The 14,977-nt window shown below is 40.4% G+C and overlaps 1 protein-coding gene across 3 annotated transcripts in view; it reads right to left on the bottom strand.

Moving 5' to 3' along the window:
• LOC117497146 (LIM zinc-binding domain-containing Nebulette-like) overlaps window positions 1-14,977 on the bottom strand; it is a 65,818-nt gene that overhangs the window by 5,824 nt on the left and 45,017 nt on the right. For 2 of the 3 annotated variants that reach the window (XM_034149057.1, XM_034149059.1), the window contains 30 exons: window positions 14,760-14,870; window positions 14,396-14,506; window positions 14,141-14,251; window positions 13,912-14,022; window positions 13,718-13,828; window positions 13,054-13,161; window positions 12,110-12,220; window positions 11,840-11,950; window positions 11,648-11,758; window positions 11,291-11,401; window positions 11,093-11,203; window positions 10,387-10,497; window positions 10,191-10,298; window positions 9,155-9,265; window positions 8,516-8,626; window positions 6,873-6,983; window positions 6,671-6,772; window positions 5,748-5,846; window positions 5,545-5,658; window positions 4,249-4,353; window positions 3,662-3,766; window positions 3,471-3,578; window positions 3,265-3,375; window positions 2,827-2,937; window positions 2,610-2,708; window positions 2,136-2,240; window positions 1,474-1,578; window positions 1,232-1,324; window positions 290-382; window positions 84-188 (listed from right to left, as the gene is read on the bottom strand). The exons of the other annotated variant lie outside the window; for it this stretch is intronic. In XM_034149057.1, coding sequence (XP_034004948.1) covers window positions 84-188; window positions 290-382; window positions 1,232-1,324; window positions 1,474-1,578; window positions 2,136-2,240; window positions 2,610-2,708; window positions 2,827-2,937; window positions 3,265-3,375; window positions 3,471-3,578; window positions 3,662-3,766; window positions 4,249-4,353; window positions 5,545-5,658; window positions 5,748-5,846; window positions 6,671-6,772; window positions 6,873-6,983; window positions 8,516-8,626; window positions 9,155-9,265; window positions 10,191-10,298; window positions 10,387-10,497; window positions 11,093-11,203; window positions 11,291-11,401; window positions 11,648-11,758; window positions 11,840-11,950; window positions 12,110-12,220; window positions 13,054-13,161; window positions 13,718-13,828; window positions 13,912-14,022; window positions 14,141-14,251; window positions 14,396-14,506; window positions 14,760-14,870 — 3,225 coding nt within the window. The remainder of the gene's footprint in view (window positions 1-83; window positions 189-289; window positions 383-1,231; window positions 1,325-1,473; window positions 1,579-2,135; window positions 2,241-2,609; window positions 2,709-2,826; window positions 2,938-3,264; window positions 3,376-3,470; window positions 3,579-3,661; window positions 3,767-4,248; window positions 4,354-5,544; window positions 5,659-5,747; window positions 5,847-6,670; window positions 6,773-6,872; window positions 6,984-8,515; window positions 8,627-9,154; window positions 9,266-10,190; window positions 10,299-10,386; window positions 10,498-11,092; window positions 11,204-11,290; window positions 11,402-11,647; window positions 11,759-11,839; window positions 11,951-12,109; window positions 12,221-13,053; window positions 13,162-13,717; window positions 13,829-13,911; window positions 14,023-14,140; window positions 14,252-14,395; window positions 14,507-14,759; window positions 14,871-14,977) is intronic. 3 annotated transcript variants of the gene reach the window in all.

Here is a 14,977-nt window from a genome sequence, read left to right as displayed (position 1 = left end):
CCTCAGTCCAGCCTCCTGTGCCATGTCACTCTTGTTATCTCCGCCCACATCTCAAGGGGGAGCCTCGGCAACACAGCCGCTACCATGGAGATGGTGTCCTGTGACTTCTTGACTCGGCGGTACTCAGGTGTGTCGAGCTCGCTGCAGCTCCGCCCCCTCAGCTCTTGCAGTCCCCGCTGGTACTTCACCTGCAGATTATAGTATATGAGTTTTATTTTAGTTTGAATAAAGTGTGTGTTGTGGTGTGCACGTGTGCGTGTGCGTGTGCGTGTGTGTGTGTGTGTCTTGCCGAGCTGATGTTCTCCTGGTTCCGTTTGACTCTCTCCAGTTCAGGAGTCACTCCGACGCTGCAGGCCTTCACTGCACTCTGCCTGTACTTCACCTGGAGACCCAGAAAAACAATTATATATATGTTATGTATTATGCAGAATTAGACTGCAGGATATTTTGTATTTTTTCCCACACCTTTACTAATGATGATCCAGTTAGATATGATGAACTGTTCTGTATCTGATTAATTTCTTTACCTTTTTTTTCCTCTGACATAATATGTTTGTTACCGTATTGTATTTTGTTGGGTTTGCCCTGTAACAATATATTTTCCTAACGTTAAAAAAAAAAAGGAAAAGTCTGTTTGTCTGTTTGTTTGTCTGTGTGTGTGTGTGTGTGTGTGTGTGTGTGTGTGTGTGTGTGTGTGTGTGTGTGTGTGTGTGTGTATGTGTGTGTGTTAGTATCCTGCCCTCTGAATGTATGATTGTTCTGCACAGTCAGCTGACAGCTGCTAATGACATTGCAAAACACACACGCACACGCACGCACACACACACACACACACACACACACACACACACACACACCCACACCCACACCCACACCCACACCCACACCCACACCCACACCCACACCCACACCCACACCCACACCCACACACACACACACACACCACACACACACACACACACACACACACACACACACACACACACACACACACACACACACACCACACACACACACACACACACACACACACACACACACACACACACACACACACACACACACACACACACACACACACACACACACAGTTATTGCTCACTTTTCTGTGTATTCATTCAGTCCGCGCACACACACGCACACACCTCTCTCTGATTAGTATGCTGCTCTTTATAAATGATCTGTTTTTGTGTGTGTGTGTGTGTGTGTGTGTGTGTGTGTGTTTCCTCACTGAGCTGATGTTCTCCTGGTTGCGTCGGACCCTCTCCATCTCAGGGGTGTCGCTGACGGAGGTGCCGCTCCCCACCCCCTCTCTGTACTGCACCTGAGCACAGACACACACAGCATGTCACTTTTTTAAGGTCTGAGATGTGGAACAGAGGGCTGTTTATTAGTATCAGTAACTGCATGCTCACTTTATATCCTGAACCCTGATTTTGAAATTCTCAATGAGTGAATGTGATGTATACGTACGTCACTGATCCTCTTGCTGTTCTCTCTGGCGAGGACGATCTCCGGCGTCTCTGTGACCGAAGACAGGAGGCCTCGCATCAGACGAGAGTCCCAGCAGTACCGCAGCTACACAGAGAACATATCAAACATAAAATATGAATAGAAAAACACTCAGTGAGGGTGCATTACCGGGAACAGAACATTTTCAACCCTTGTAAAGGTTCAGAGGATGAAATATAAACATAAAAACACATAAAACCATCCAAGCTCAATCTTTTAGCAGGCACATTTTCCACTTCTTTTCCTTTTGTAACGGTCTGAGAAGCGCTTTTTCATAAAGCCTACACAAACATTTGTAATTGTATTCCCAGAAAGCTTTCCTTATAAAACAATACTGTATGCAGGAAGTGTTGAGTTACAAAAATGAACCCCATGTAAAAAAAAAATGCCCTTTTCTCTCTTTTTCAAGCTAAACATACAAATAAACCTTTGCATTTAAGGGATGGCCTAATATCTGTAATTCAATATGTGGAAAAGTCCAACGGTTTGAGAATTACGTTGAATCTAAAGCCACATCTTTAATTAGAGAATATTGCCAGAAGGATTTGATAGTAGTAAGTAAATGAACCCCATGCAGGAGATAGTAAAGGTGTGTGTGTAATAAATGAAGTGTGTGTGCTCACAGAGCTGATGTGCCTCTGGTTGTTTCTGACTCTCTCCATCTCGGGGGTCTCTGAGGTCAGACTGTAGCGACTCTTCAGACGCTCCGCTTCGTCTTTATACTTCTTCTGCAGGAGAGACAGAAACACACTTTATCTCATCATGTTTGTCAACTGTCTGTGACGACAATGGACAAACATTTCTATTTTTAACATCCTACTTTTAGATTATAAAGCACTTTGAAGAGCAATTGATTTGGTCCAAAGGTGATTTATAAATAAAGTTTGATTGATGATTGACTCATTATCAATACCTTGTGTTTTTACTGCAAACCAAATATATTTACAGGTGGGTTAAGTGCTGTATAAGAACAATTTATAGGTACTTTAATTGAGTATTCTCTGCTACAGTACCTTATATTTCGACACCATGAAATATATTACTATTTCTTACAATATAATTAACATACACAGACAGACAGAGAGACACACACACACCTGACTGTACATGTCTTTGAGGTAGGAGGCGTGAAGCAGCTCAGGAGTGTCTGTCACCGTCCCGAAGGAGCTTCCTGTCTCCTTCTGCTTATAGGATCTCTGAAACACAGACACACGCACACACACACTTAGCTCATGTGCTGTCATCACAGCTGTTGTCCTCTTATGTATGACAACTTCATACAGCTTTCATTGTTCAAAAAGCTCACACACACACCTGGCTCTGGATCTCTGAGGCTCTCTTGGCTCGTTGCATGTCGAGGACGTCAGCGCTCAGCTCCATGCCTTTCCCCACGATGTCCCGCTCCATATCCTTGCGGTACTCCTTCTGCACACACACCAAGAACACACACACATCAACACAAAGTCCCATACTTTCACTTATTCAGGCCCCTACAAATCCTTTAAACAAGTCAAATACGGAATATTTCCAACTTTCCTAGCCTCTAAAATCCTAAAAAGTAATACATTTTTTATACGAGGTTAAATACTGATTATCTTCACCTTTTCAAGCATTTAAAATCGTTAAAACAGCAAAAAGTACTGGATAGTGTGTGTGTGTGTGTGTGTGTGTGTGTGTGTGTCTGTGTGTGTGTGTGTGTGTGTGTGTGTGCGTGCGTGCGAGCGAGCGTGCGTGCGTGCGTGCGTGCGTTACCTGGTTCATCAGGCTGCTGGCGTGACAGGCTGTGATGTATCCAGGGGTCTGGTCTACGTCCATCGAGGCTCTCCCCTTCATCTGCTCATCGTAATCTTTCCGATACTCCCTCTGATAATAAATAATAATTATTCTGTTCTTACACGTTTAATCATCTTCTAAATTCTCAAATGTCAGCACTTCAGAGTGGAAGAAGAGAGTTTTACCTCACTTTGCATCTTCTGAGCTTCTTTAGACACTTTGTAGTGCTCTGTGTCTGCAAACTCCATCTGAGAGCGACCTTTGTTCCTCTCATACTCCTCTCTGTACTTCACCTGAAACACCACACACTGATAATTAATTACTGAAGAACAGAAGAAGAAGAAGATGAAGAAGAAGAAGAGGAGTCAGCAGTGACCTGGCTGTGCAGCGTGGCGTTCTCTCGGTGGTGAATCTGCTCCGCCGTGTCCACTGCCGTGTGGAACTGACCCTTGGACTGCTCATACTTCTTCTTATACTCCACCTAACACACACAAATACATTTTCAAGCCTCTTAAATCTTTAAAACAAATCAAATACAAATACTTTCCACTTGAAAGCCTCCGAAATCCTTAAAACAAGCACAAATACTGGATGCTTTCACCTATCCAAGCCTCTAAGAACCCTTAAAATTGTAAAATATGTAATAATTTCTTTAAAACATTCTCAAACAGGTCAACTATAAATAATTGTTATCATATATATGTGAAGTGGCTTCTGGGAAACATCTTTAAAATTACTTTCTATTATTTATAGGATTCCTCCCAATAAAAAAACACACTTTATCCTGCTCCTGAAACACCAGGAAAGAGGAAAGATGTGTACCTATTCCTGGTAATTACAGTAGCAATACATAAACAAATTAAAAGGAATTGGTTAAAAGATAATAACCTAATAAACTATAAATGCAAATCACAATGCATAATAATAAACACTAAGGTGTGTTAGTGGCAGTGTGTGTCGTACGTTGCTCTGCAGCTTGCTGGCGTGCAGGACGTGCTCCAGGTTCAGCAGGTTGGGCAGGTCTGAGGAAGACTCTGGCTTCTGCTTCTGGTTCATCTTATATTTCACCTGCAGGACACAACACTATACAGATCAGTAAGATGATATGATACGATGTATACTTCATTGTCAGATCGAGTCTAAATAGTTTCTGTCATCAGAGCAGCTTCATTTGCAACAGGGGAGTAAAGGGGAGCAGATTAGGTGAGAACTCCAAGGAAATACTGAACATTTCCAGACATTATCACAAGGTGTTGGTTATTATGTTTTCTGGTTATAGATTTTGAAGAGGTAAAGGCCTCACCCTTATGATTTTGCTAAAAATAAGACTTTCTTAAGAGTAGTTCCAGAGGTTGCAAACATAAACCCATCCTCCAGGTTTCACAGCCTCAAAAAACACTTAGGCCTTTCTTGCGGATTTAGTGCCAAAATCTTCCAGACTTTTGCCAAATTCTTTCCCAAAAAAAACATGCATTCAGAAAGCTGCATGTGCATCTTGATGTCTCTTTTTCTGAAAGCAGCTCAGCGTGAACACCAGGCAGCGTTCAACACAACAAGATGTTACATAACGCTGAGGAGAGGGAAAGCTCTTGAGGCTGTGTGGGCAACAAGCAAAATAAAACCGTGTGTGTGTGACTGCTTCGTCATATTTATTTGCATTTGCATGTGTCTGATGCTGTTCTTTGTGTGTGTATAAATGCGTGGGTGTGTATCTGTGTGTGTGTGCGTGTGTAACCTCTTAAACTTCTCCAGCTCTCATCCTACAATCCCTCTCCATTTGCCTTATAAAGGTAGCCATGGTTACATCCACACAACAGACTTAATTTAACAGACACACACTCCTACAAACACACACTAATAGACACAGTTTGTTCCTCTTAAACTCATGTTTTCTTGATGATTTAAACATGGAGGAAACGATTCAGATTGGTGAGATCTTTTCAAACACAATAACAAGCATGTCTTTTGGGAGACACACTTGGATGATTAAATACAATTACAATTATATGTTTGGTTAATAAAGTGTTGCTGCTTCACCACAGAAAATCCTGCCCTTGATTTGTTTGTCAAATGAACAGACTAAAAGTGAAATGTGATGTGAATTATGTGACTGTGCTGTAGTTTCTCCATGGCCTATTGTTAGCTTTTAAATTCCAAAAAACATTAAATGGTGTTAATATGTGGAGATTATTCTGCGGAACAAAACCTCTAAGGATCATTGAAGTTTCAGAGATTATTGTGTGTGTTTAATTTCCTCACCTGGCTGGCCAGGGCAGAAGCGGCTTGTGTGTGTTTGAAGGAGAGACAGTCCAGAGGGTTGTAACACGGACGCTGGCCCTTTAAGTCTTTGTCAAAGTTCTCCTTATACTTCACCTGCAGGGAAAACACATAGAGGTTAACTATCATCTGGTAATCTGAACAATGCATGCTGGGTAGGCTGTGTGTGTGTGGGTGTGTGTTACCTGGCTGGCCAGTTTTGACACCTCCCTGGCATGCTGGATGTCAGTCCGCGCCAGAAGAAAGCTGTCACTGTAAACATGCTGCTTACTCTTATAGGCTACCTATAGAAATACCAGACACACACACACGAAGAAAATATGTGGATGAGGAGAAATAAAAATACACAACTATTTATATAAAGATTACAACATTTAAATTGTTGCAACACACACCAACACGTACAAAGATGTTTCATAATAAATGCAGAAAGACATGCATTTATGGACACATAAATTGTTAAAATAGCCCAACAAAACGGGTATACACAAACACAAAATAACCAACACTATATGGATGTGCAGACAAACAACAAACATGTAGAAAGCAAAGGCACACAAACTATCATTTTCTTGAGTGTAGTATTCCTTTTAAGGACACACACACAAACATTCACATATAACATAATAGATACAGAACTCATGCTGCTATCTTCAAACATTTAAGCTATACTTGTTCTTGTGTAGGATGTTACACACACACACACACACACACACACACACACACACACACACACACACACACACACACACACACACACACACACACACACACACACACACACACACACACACACACACACACACACACACACACACACACACACACACACACACACACACACACACACACACACACACACACACACACACACACACACACACACACACACACACACACACACACACACACACACACACACACACACACACACACACACACACACACACACACACACACTTACATAAGAACAATTCAGTGTTAACAGCAGAACGTTTTCTATTATTTATTGCGGTTCCTCTTGGAGAACAGCTGGTGAACGAGACGGTTGTCATGGAAATGAAATGTTCACACTCTCCCTGGCGCACACACACACACACACACTCACGTCGCTGGCCAGCTTCGAAGCGTTGGAGGCATTGATGATGTCGGGTCTGTTGGCCTCTGAGCTGTAGTGATGCATCTCCTCTCTACCTTTCCTGTAGCTGACCTGAGAACAGCAGAGGATACTCAGAGAGACACTGAGACCACATTAAGGTTTGATGCTCTTTACCCAGGCCTACTGGAAGGAAACTACAGCATGTATTCACCTCGCTCTGGTTCCTGTTCACCTCCATGGCGTGCTCCACCTCCGGCAGCGTCGCCATGTTAGTATAGCTCGACTTGCCCTTGTCTCGGTTGAACTTCTCCTTATAAAACTTCTGCAGGCAGAAAAATGGAGGACAAATAAAGGAGTAGAAAAAATGAAGAGAGCTTACAACAATGAAAATGAGGAATTCACTGCATGGAAAATGATTATTAAACTTAGTGAAAATTAAAGTTGCTGCTTTCTGTGTTTACTTTAAATGAGCAGGTTTCAAATTGAATTGTATGGTGGTAATAGATGCTTTTGAGTAAATGAAAGTACTTCAAATCGTACTTAAGTACTGTTTTTAGTAACTTTTTACTACTGTTTCTTACAAACAATACAATAAAACAAGTAGACACATATCATACAAAAGAAAGTGTCAAGTTATATTAATGTCTTCAAGTATTGATGTATTATTCTTTGTTCCTGAGGTACTCTTCACAGATAATAAAGTTTGACAACAAAGACACCTCATGATTTTCTCTGATTTCCTCTTATAGCCTGCGGGTCTCAGATCAGTTTCTATAGAGAGAGTTCTGCAGAGAGTTCTGCAGACAGTGTGCTGGTAGTCTTACGCTCTAGTTAGCCACACATTGCTCGGTCAGCAGACAGACACAGAAAGCATCGTGTCCCACTTCATCACCCCCCAAACACAGACTCATCAGACTACACACACCTACACACACACACACACACACACACACACAATTTATTTTCAATAACCTGTGTTTATTTCAGAGGTGTCAGTTTTAACACTAATCTAGTGAAACATGTGCCCGCCCCAGATTACGAAGCAAAACCTGTGTGTGTGTGTGTGTGGTAGGTCAGTGTCTGTGTCCTCAGGCGGTGGAAAACACACAGCTGCTCTCTGTGTTAACGCCTGAGCGCATAAAATGATACTAACCCGCGCCTCCCTCTATGTGAGTGTGTTAAGCAGAGAGCATCTTGGGATGTTCCTGTTTAAATACGACCCATTTACTCAAGAATCATTGTCTCTCCTTCCCTGCTGCTCTTCTCTGAGCTCTAATCTCTACATTTTAGAGAGATTATAATCCAGCATGTGTGACATTTGTTTTAAGATGTTTATTCTTTTATACACACATTTAAAAAGTCTGCTGATTTCTTAGTGTGATTTTATGCAAACAATAGTAATAATAGCAATCTGTCCCCAGATAAAGCAGATCTTTTTTTATTTTGAATGTTAGTGCTACAAGAAAGCTTTACAGAGGATCTGATAATTTAAGATATCCACTTTCAATATCAACTTGAAACAGGTGTAGGATTATGCAATTTGAATGACATACTGTATACACAACGTATCCTAAAAATAATGTTTTTTTTACAGTTTAAGATTAAAACTAAGTCCTGTATCCTTTTCACTTTGCACACACTTTAAAGCTATTAATTCGTTTTGTGTCTGTGATCATGTCACATGTGCTCGATTTATAGTTAACTTTGTTGTATACACATGTGTTTGCTTCTTTATTTAATGTTGGCCTACTTATTTTTGCTCGATCCATTCATCTGCACTGTTTATTTTCTGTTGTAAGGATGTTAATTTCCCGCTGTTGGACCAATAAAGGATTCCCGAAACCACAGACTCACATCGCTCTGCGTCTTGGCGATCTCTTTGGCGAAGACCGTCTCGATGGTTTGAGGCATCTGAGAGTACAGACTGCAGCCGGCGTCCTTCTTCCCCTCCTCCCTGTACGCTTTCTGCAACACAGAAAAAATGAATGGTATTGGATTAATGCTCACATCAGCAGATTGGTATTGGAATAGTTTTTAGGGGAAGGATCGTTAAATCAATGCATTCATAATAAGAAATGTGTGTGTATCTCACGCTGAGGGTTTAGGGTTGCTTAAATTAGGACCACATTTCCCATAGGCCTTTGCTCCCTCTGTTTCTGCTTTTCCAGTCAAGTTACTTCCAATTATCTGTAAAGTAAATACTAAGCATGGATTGTGTTTGTAAAGTTTTTAACTATAGAAAAACTAGAACAGTTTTGATTAAACTTCTTTAAAAGATATCTCATAACTTTTGTTTTTTTTTGCACATTTTTAAAGTGGGAGAAATATCTAACTTGATAAATGCCAGTGCAATTGAATACTCAGATGATGGCTATGCTAGGACTGTTTTTTAAGTAGAATGACTCATCTCATGCTTTGTCCCCTATTCAAATGTGTGACTGAATAACCAGAATCCAAGGCATAAATATAAAAGGTTTAGAAGCTTGTTGGCACCTCGCTGTGCAGCTGACTCTGCTCTTTGGCGTGTTGAGTGTCCTTGGTCTCTGGCAGCACAGAGTACAGAGAGTTCCCCAGCTCCTTCTTACCCGCCTGCTTGTATTTACTCTGCGAACACAAAGCAACAATATTAGATATTATTCTGTATATAATATATTATGCTCAGAGTGAAAACACAATACTGCTGCTGCTGGCACTCTGCGAGGACGTGAGCAACACTACATTTCCTTTTGTCATATTTAACTGTCGGGCCTTTTATTAAATCAAATCATTAATTCTATTATCTTACAGCACTGTTACTTCTATTCTTGTATTTAATACCTGTTTTATTCTATTTTAGCTTGCTTGATCTCTATTCTCGTGGCTTTTTAATCATGAAACTTAAACCCTGCACGTTGAAAGGAGATATTCTTTATGCTGCTTCAAGTACAGTCACTAGTTAATATTTTAATGAATTTTTACTGAAGACACAATAAGTTCATTTGATAGAAAACCTTTTTTCTGGGACCATTGAGCACTATAAAAGTGTCCTTTTCTGTCAACTATTCCTTTAATAATATATAAACATTGTTGCTGATAATATAAAACAGTTTGAAATAAATGTATACTTATTCTGACCAATACAGACATAGAATCTGATTAAGTATTTCTATTGAAATTCGCGTTAAGACCATTAAGTTGTGATATTTGTGAAATAAATTATTTTCACATTGTAACACTTTAATGTCCTGCAGGCAATTTGTGATGAAACAGTTTCAGGTAACACTTAAATAGAAGTAAAAAAGAAAGGATACTTAGTACTTACAATGTAATATATACGTATAAAATGTTAATGTCATGCAGGCATCTTTTCATCACAGTGTTTGGAAAGTTCACATAAAAATGGTTCATCAGTGCTGACTCCTGTGGTGAATTATGAATCTGTACTGTTTGAGAACGAGAACAAATCAAACCCAAAGCACAAAGTGGCTTCTCCAGACAAACACACACTGAAATATTCACACAGTGTGTTCTGAATGTGTGTGTTTCTCACCTCGCTGTGTGTCTCAGACATCTCTTTCACAAACTGAGTCTCCAGAGTCTCCGGCAGCAGAGAGAATAACGTGTTGGGAAGATCCTCTTTGTCCTTCTTGTACTTTGTCTAACAGAGATATATTAAACATACAGATCAAATATGTAAATATATTTCTTATTGTCATAAAAACTGTTGGAGGTGAGTTGAGCGTTACCTCACTCTGGAGTTCAGAGATGTGTTTGATGAACTCCATCTCTTTAGTCTCAGCCATCTGGTGGAAAGCACTGCAGCTGTTCTCCTGCCTGCCTTTCTCCTTATATTTGTTCTGCAACACACACACACACACACACACACACACCACACACCACACACACACACACCACACACACACACACACACACACACACACACACACACACACACACACACAACACACACACACACACTACACACAACACACACACACACACACACACACACACACACACCACACCACACACACACACACACACACACACACACACACACACCACACCAACACATCACACACACACACACACGACAATATAATAATGCCCATCAAGTAAAAATCTATATGTTTTCACTGCCCTTTCCTCCTGATGTTTGTTTCATTTGTGTCCAAATCAAACAATAAAATCAAACTAGAGTCTCATTTTCCAAAGACACTTGTTTAATTAAAAGTAAAAAATGCATTTATTATTACTACATTTCCAATATGGCAAGGGAAATGAATCATTAGTGGTGGAATTTAAGTACATTTACTCCACTTTTGTGTGCTTGTTTGTTTGCTTTGCGAGGATTTATACACTTTAACCACATTTCTTATGATACTGTCGATATTGACTGTTTTTACAGGGTGGAATAAGTACTTTTACTTCAATAAAGTATCTGAATAGTACCTCACTCTGCAGCTCCATGGCAGCTTTAGCGACCTTCATCTCTTCTGTCTGCGGCAGCACAGAGTACAGAGAGGAGCCCATATCCTTCTTCCCTCCTTCCTTATACTTCACCTGGAGAGCAAACAGCGTGGTCAGAGACAGAGGCTTTGAGTAAGTTGTCTACAGTGTTCTCCTCGGTACATGTGAATGTTATTATACCTGGCTCTGCAGCTCGGAGGCCTCTTTAGCGTGCAGCGTGTCCAGAGTTTCAGGCAGTGTGTGGTACAGAGCGCAGCCCGCCTCCTTCCTGCTCGCCTCCTTATACTTAGCCTGCAGGAAACATCCGCTGTTAGCCACCGTTTACACCACCTCTGATTACATGTGAGTCACTGAAGATCTTTTGTTAGTTTGTTGGTCTGTTTATTACAATATAAACAGTGGTTTAACTAGTAATAATAGGATATTAATGCTGAACTACAGTGGCGACCTGTTGGACCTTAACTTGAATCCAGTGAGATGTAGGATAAAGGATAAAGTGACACAAATAAAGAAAGATGAGTATGAGTGTTTCCTCACCTCGCTCTGCAGCTCAGAGACGGTTTTAGCTAACTGAGTCTCAGGAGTTTCTGGCAGCTGAGAGTAGAAACTCTGAGAGCGACTCTTCATCCCTTCCTCTTTATATTTACTCTGGACACACACAGAGAAATACATTACAATCTTTCAGCTGTTATAAAGCTGTAAATGTGTGTGTTTGGTGTGTGTGTGTACCTCGCTCTGCAGTTCGGTCATCTTGGCGGCGAGCTGCGTCTCGGCGGTGAGCGGCAGCTGGGCGTAATGACTGCACCACATCGACTTCTTCCAGTCCTCTTTGTACTTATTCTGAAAGGAACAATGTCACTTGAGTGGGGTTTGAATTGAGTTTAAACTGAACCAGACACAATCAAGACGTAATCAAACTCAATGTCTTTTTTAACACGCTGTTTGAATACCAAGATCAATCTATCTTTGCATGAAACTCCCTCAGGATAGTGTGTGTACCTCACTCTGCAGCTCAGTGGCCTCTTTAGCGTGCAGCGTCTCCAGAGTCTCCGGTAGTGTGTGGTACAGAGCGCTGCTGGCCTCTTTCTTTCCCGCTTCTTTATACTTGACCTGCAGTAAGGAAGTTAGAGTTGAGGAGAACATATGAGGCACATACAGAATGAACACATTGTATTGGTAAGTGAATAAAAACCCTCTTAATGTGTCTGAGCTGCACAAAAGGAGTGAGAAAGAGAGAAGTATCCGTAACTGACATGTTCTTTTATTAAGGATCGTCAGGAAAAGCTCTTCAGTAGCAATTGTTTTGAAAAGAACAAAGATTAAGACACCCAATTCCCTTAAAAAAGTAATAACCAGGAGCTAAAGATGAGGAGTCACCAGAGGAAAACAGATGAAGCAGATACTGGATGAAAGGATGATGTATTTCTTATTTTGTTCAGAGAATAAAAACCCTGAGTGTGGAGGAGGGGTGAGATGCAGAGAAGTATCAGCCGTTCTAAATGCGGTTCTGATAAGAAGCTCAGAATAGAAGGACGGTCCATTTATCTGCAGTGTGTTAACATGTCAGAGTGAATGAATGAAGTGTGTGTGACGCAGCACACACACTTCATTCTATCTCTGAGGGCATTACACTGACGTAATCGCTGCAGACTTACCTTCAGACGTTTAACAAAAACGCATGAAAAGAACCAAAACAACAATGTGCTAAAAGAAAGAAGTCTTATCTAAAGACATTAACCTTTCGAAAAACCCGGCTTCTCATGATCATTTTTATTAAACAAGGAGGAAAGAGCGTGTTTTTTAGGGACTATTCTGGTGATCTGGTTAGTATTTTCTATATTTACTGTATGTTTAAAGTCTTTTTGCCCTAAAATGTGAGGTGACTCCCCATAAAACAAATGTAAATCCTTATAATATCATCAATGACTGTAAAAGTTTCTCACCTCACTGTGTGTCTCAGACATCTCTTTGATAAACTGAGTCTCCAGGGTCTCCGGCATCAAAGAGAACAGCGTTTCAGAAAGATCCTCTCTGTCCTTCTTGTACTTTGTCTTCACACAAAAAGACAAAAGAAAAAGATTGGATTGAAGTCATTCAATATTCTGGTTGTTTCCTTTTATACCGTTAAGTTACGATAAATACAAGGTGAGATAAGATGATGTTCAGGTATTCAATAAAAACTTAACAACATAAAACAATCTTTATATTCAACAAGAATACATTTGTAAAAAAACTGACATAAATATTAGTTTTCTATTTTTATTTTATCTTTATTTTATTTTATTCCAAAATGAAATCACAAAACCCAATATGCCACTAGTATCCTCAATTTCACAACTACTGTATACTCAGATTTAGGATTTTTTGTATATCATTGGCACAATATAGCTATACTACACTTGAATAAAACTTTGCCTTTACCTGAATGATAATTGCAGTTCTTATAATCAATTATGCAAAATAAACGGTTAAAATAGATTATTTTCTTTCAATAAAATGCATTCGCTAATGTTATTTCTGTCTGCAGTAGTAATACAAACACACTGTAAGATCATAATAAGACTTTCCCCCTGCAGAGCACCTGTATGATGCGTTCAGGGTCCTCACCTGGCTCTGTATTTCTGACATCTGCTTGGCGAAGAATGTGTCTGCCGTCTCAGGGAGGAGCGAGTACAAGTTCTTCCCCAACTCCTTCCTCCCTTCTTCTTTATACTTCACCTGAGGAAGAGTGTGCACAGCTTAGAAACACAGCAGGGATACTTTTTTTTAACTTTTCCTCTCATCTGTCAGTTGTTTCTCACCTCGCTGTGAATGTTTTTCAGATCTTTAGCCAGCTGAGTCTCTGAGGTTTCAGGTAGCTGGTGGTACAGAGAGCTGGTCGCCTCCTTCCTGCTCTCCTGCTTATACTTCACCTGCACAGAGAGGGAAAACACAGACACATTGGTGTTGTGAAGTGGCATTGGATCATGGGAGTTGTTGAGGAACAGAATTATACAGCCAAAGCAATACACAAATGCTGCTTGTACACACCTGGCTCTGCAGCTGTGAGGCCTCTTTAGCGTGCAGCGTGTCCAGAGTCTGCGGCAGCTTCGAGTACAGAGAGCTAGACGACTCTTTTCTCCCTGCCTCCTTATATTTAGCCTGGAAAATAAGACGAAAATCACAATTAAGAACAAAGGGAACTTTTTGTCTCTGATGCGGCAAACACTGTGACTGCAGGTAAACAAATGAGCATTAAACAAATCAATAAAATCAAACAACATTTAAATTAAATCATTACCGTACCTCACTTTGTATTTCAGAAAGAGATTTTGCAAACTGGATCTGGTTGGTGTCTGCCAGCTGAGAGTACATACTGACAGACTGGCTCTTCTTCCCACTCTCCTTGTACTTGTTCTACAGACGTATAAACACATATTCAGAAAGATACTTTAGTTCTTGTGTTATCATAGTTAGTAGGAGCATGTCTTATTCAAACTATATATTGTTCTACAAAAACATCCAGATGATTGTAATGAGGATAATATCTCCATCTATAGAGAACTCTAAAAGGAAGCCCTTTGAGCTCTTATTCCTGAGCTGGACATATTGTTTTATTCTGAAAATGTTGTTATTTATGTGAACAAAAAGAAAAGTGTGTTTGCTGTACCTCACTCTGAATCTCGCTCATCTCTCGTGCAAACTGAGTCTCTGATGTATCAGGAAGCTGAGAGTAAAGAGACGACGTCATGTCCTTCCTCCCCTCATCTTTGTACTTTTTCTGTCGGAAAAATATTTTAAAAAAGTGAGAAAACAAGATGACATTCACCACAGTAAAAGAGAATCATACATTTAGGGGGAAGTGTACGTTTTGTCAACATATCTTTT

Source organism: Trematomus bernacchii, unplaced genomic scaffold (assembly GCF_902827165.1).
Source record: "Trematomus bernacchii unplaced genomic scaffold, fTreBer1.1, whole genome shotgun sequence".
In the NCBI taxonomy this organism is placed as follows: Eukaryota; Metazoa; Chordata; class Actinopteri; order Perciformes; family Nototheniidae; genus Trematomus; species Trematomus bernacchii.
The sequence above is the reverse complement of the archived record's forward strand: the minus strand, read 5'-3'. Positions and strand labels throughout refer to the sequence as shown.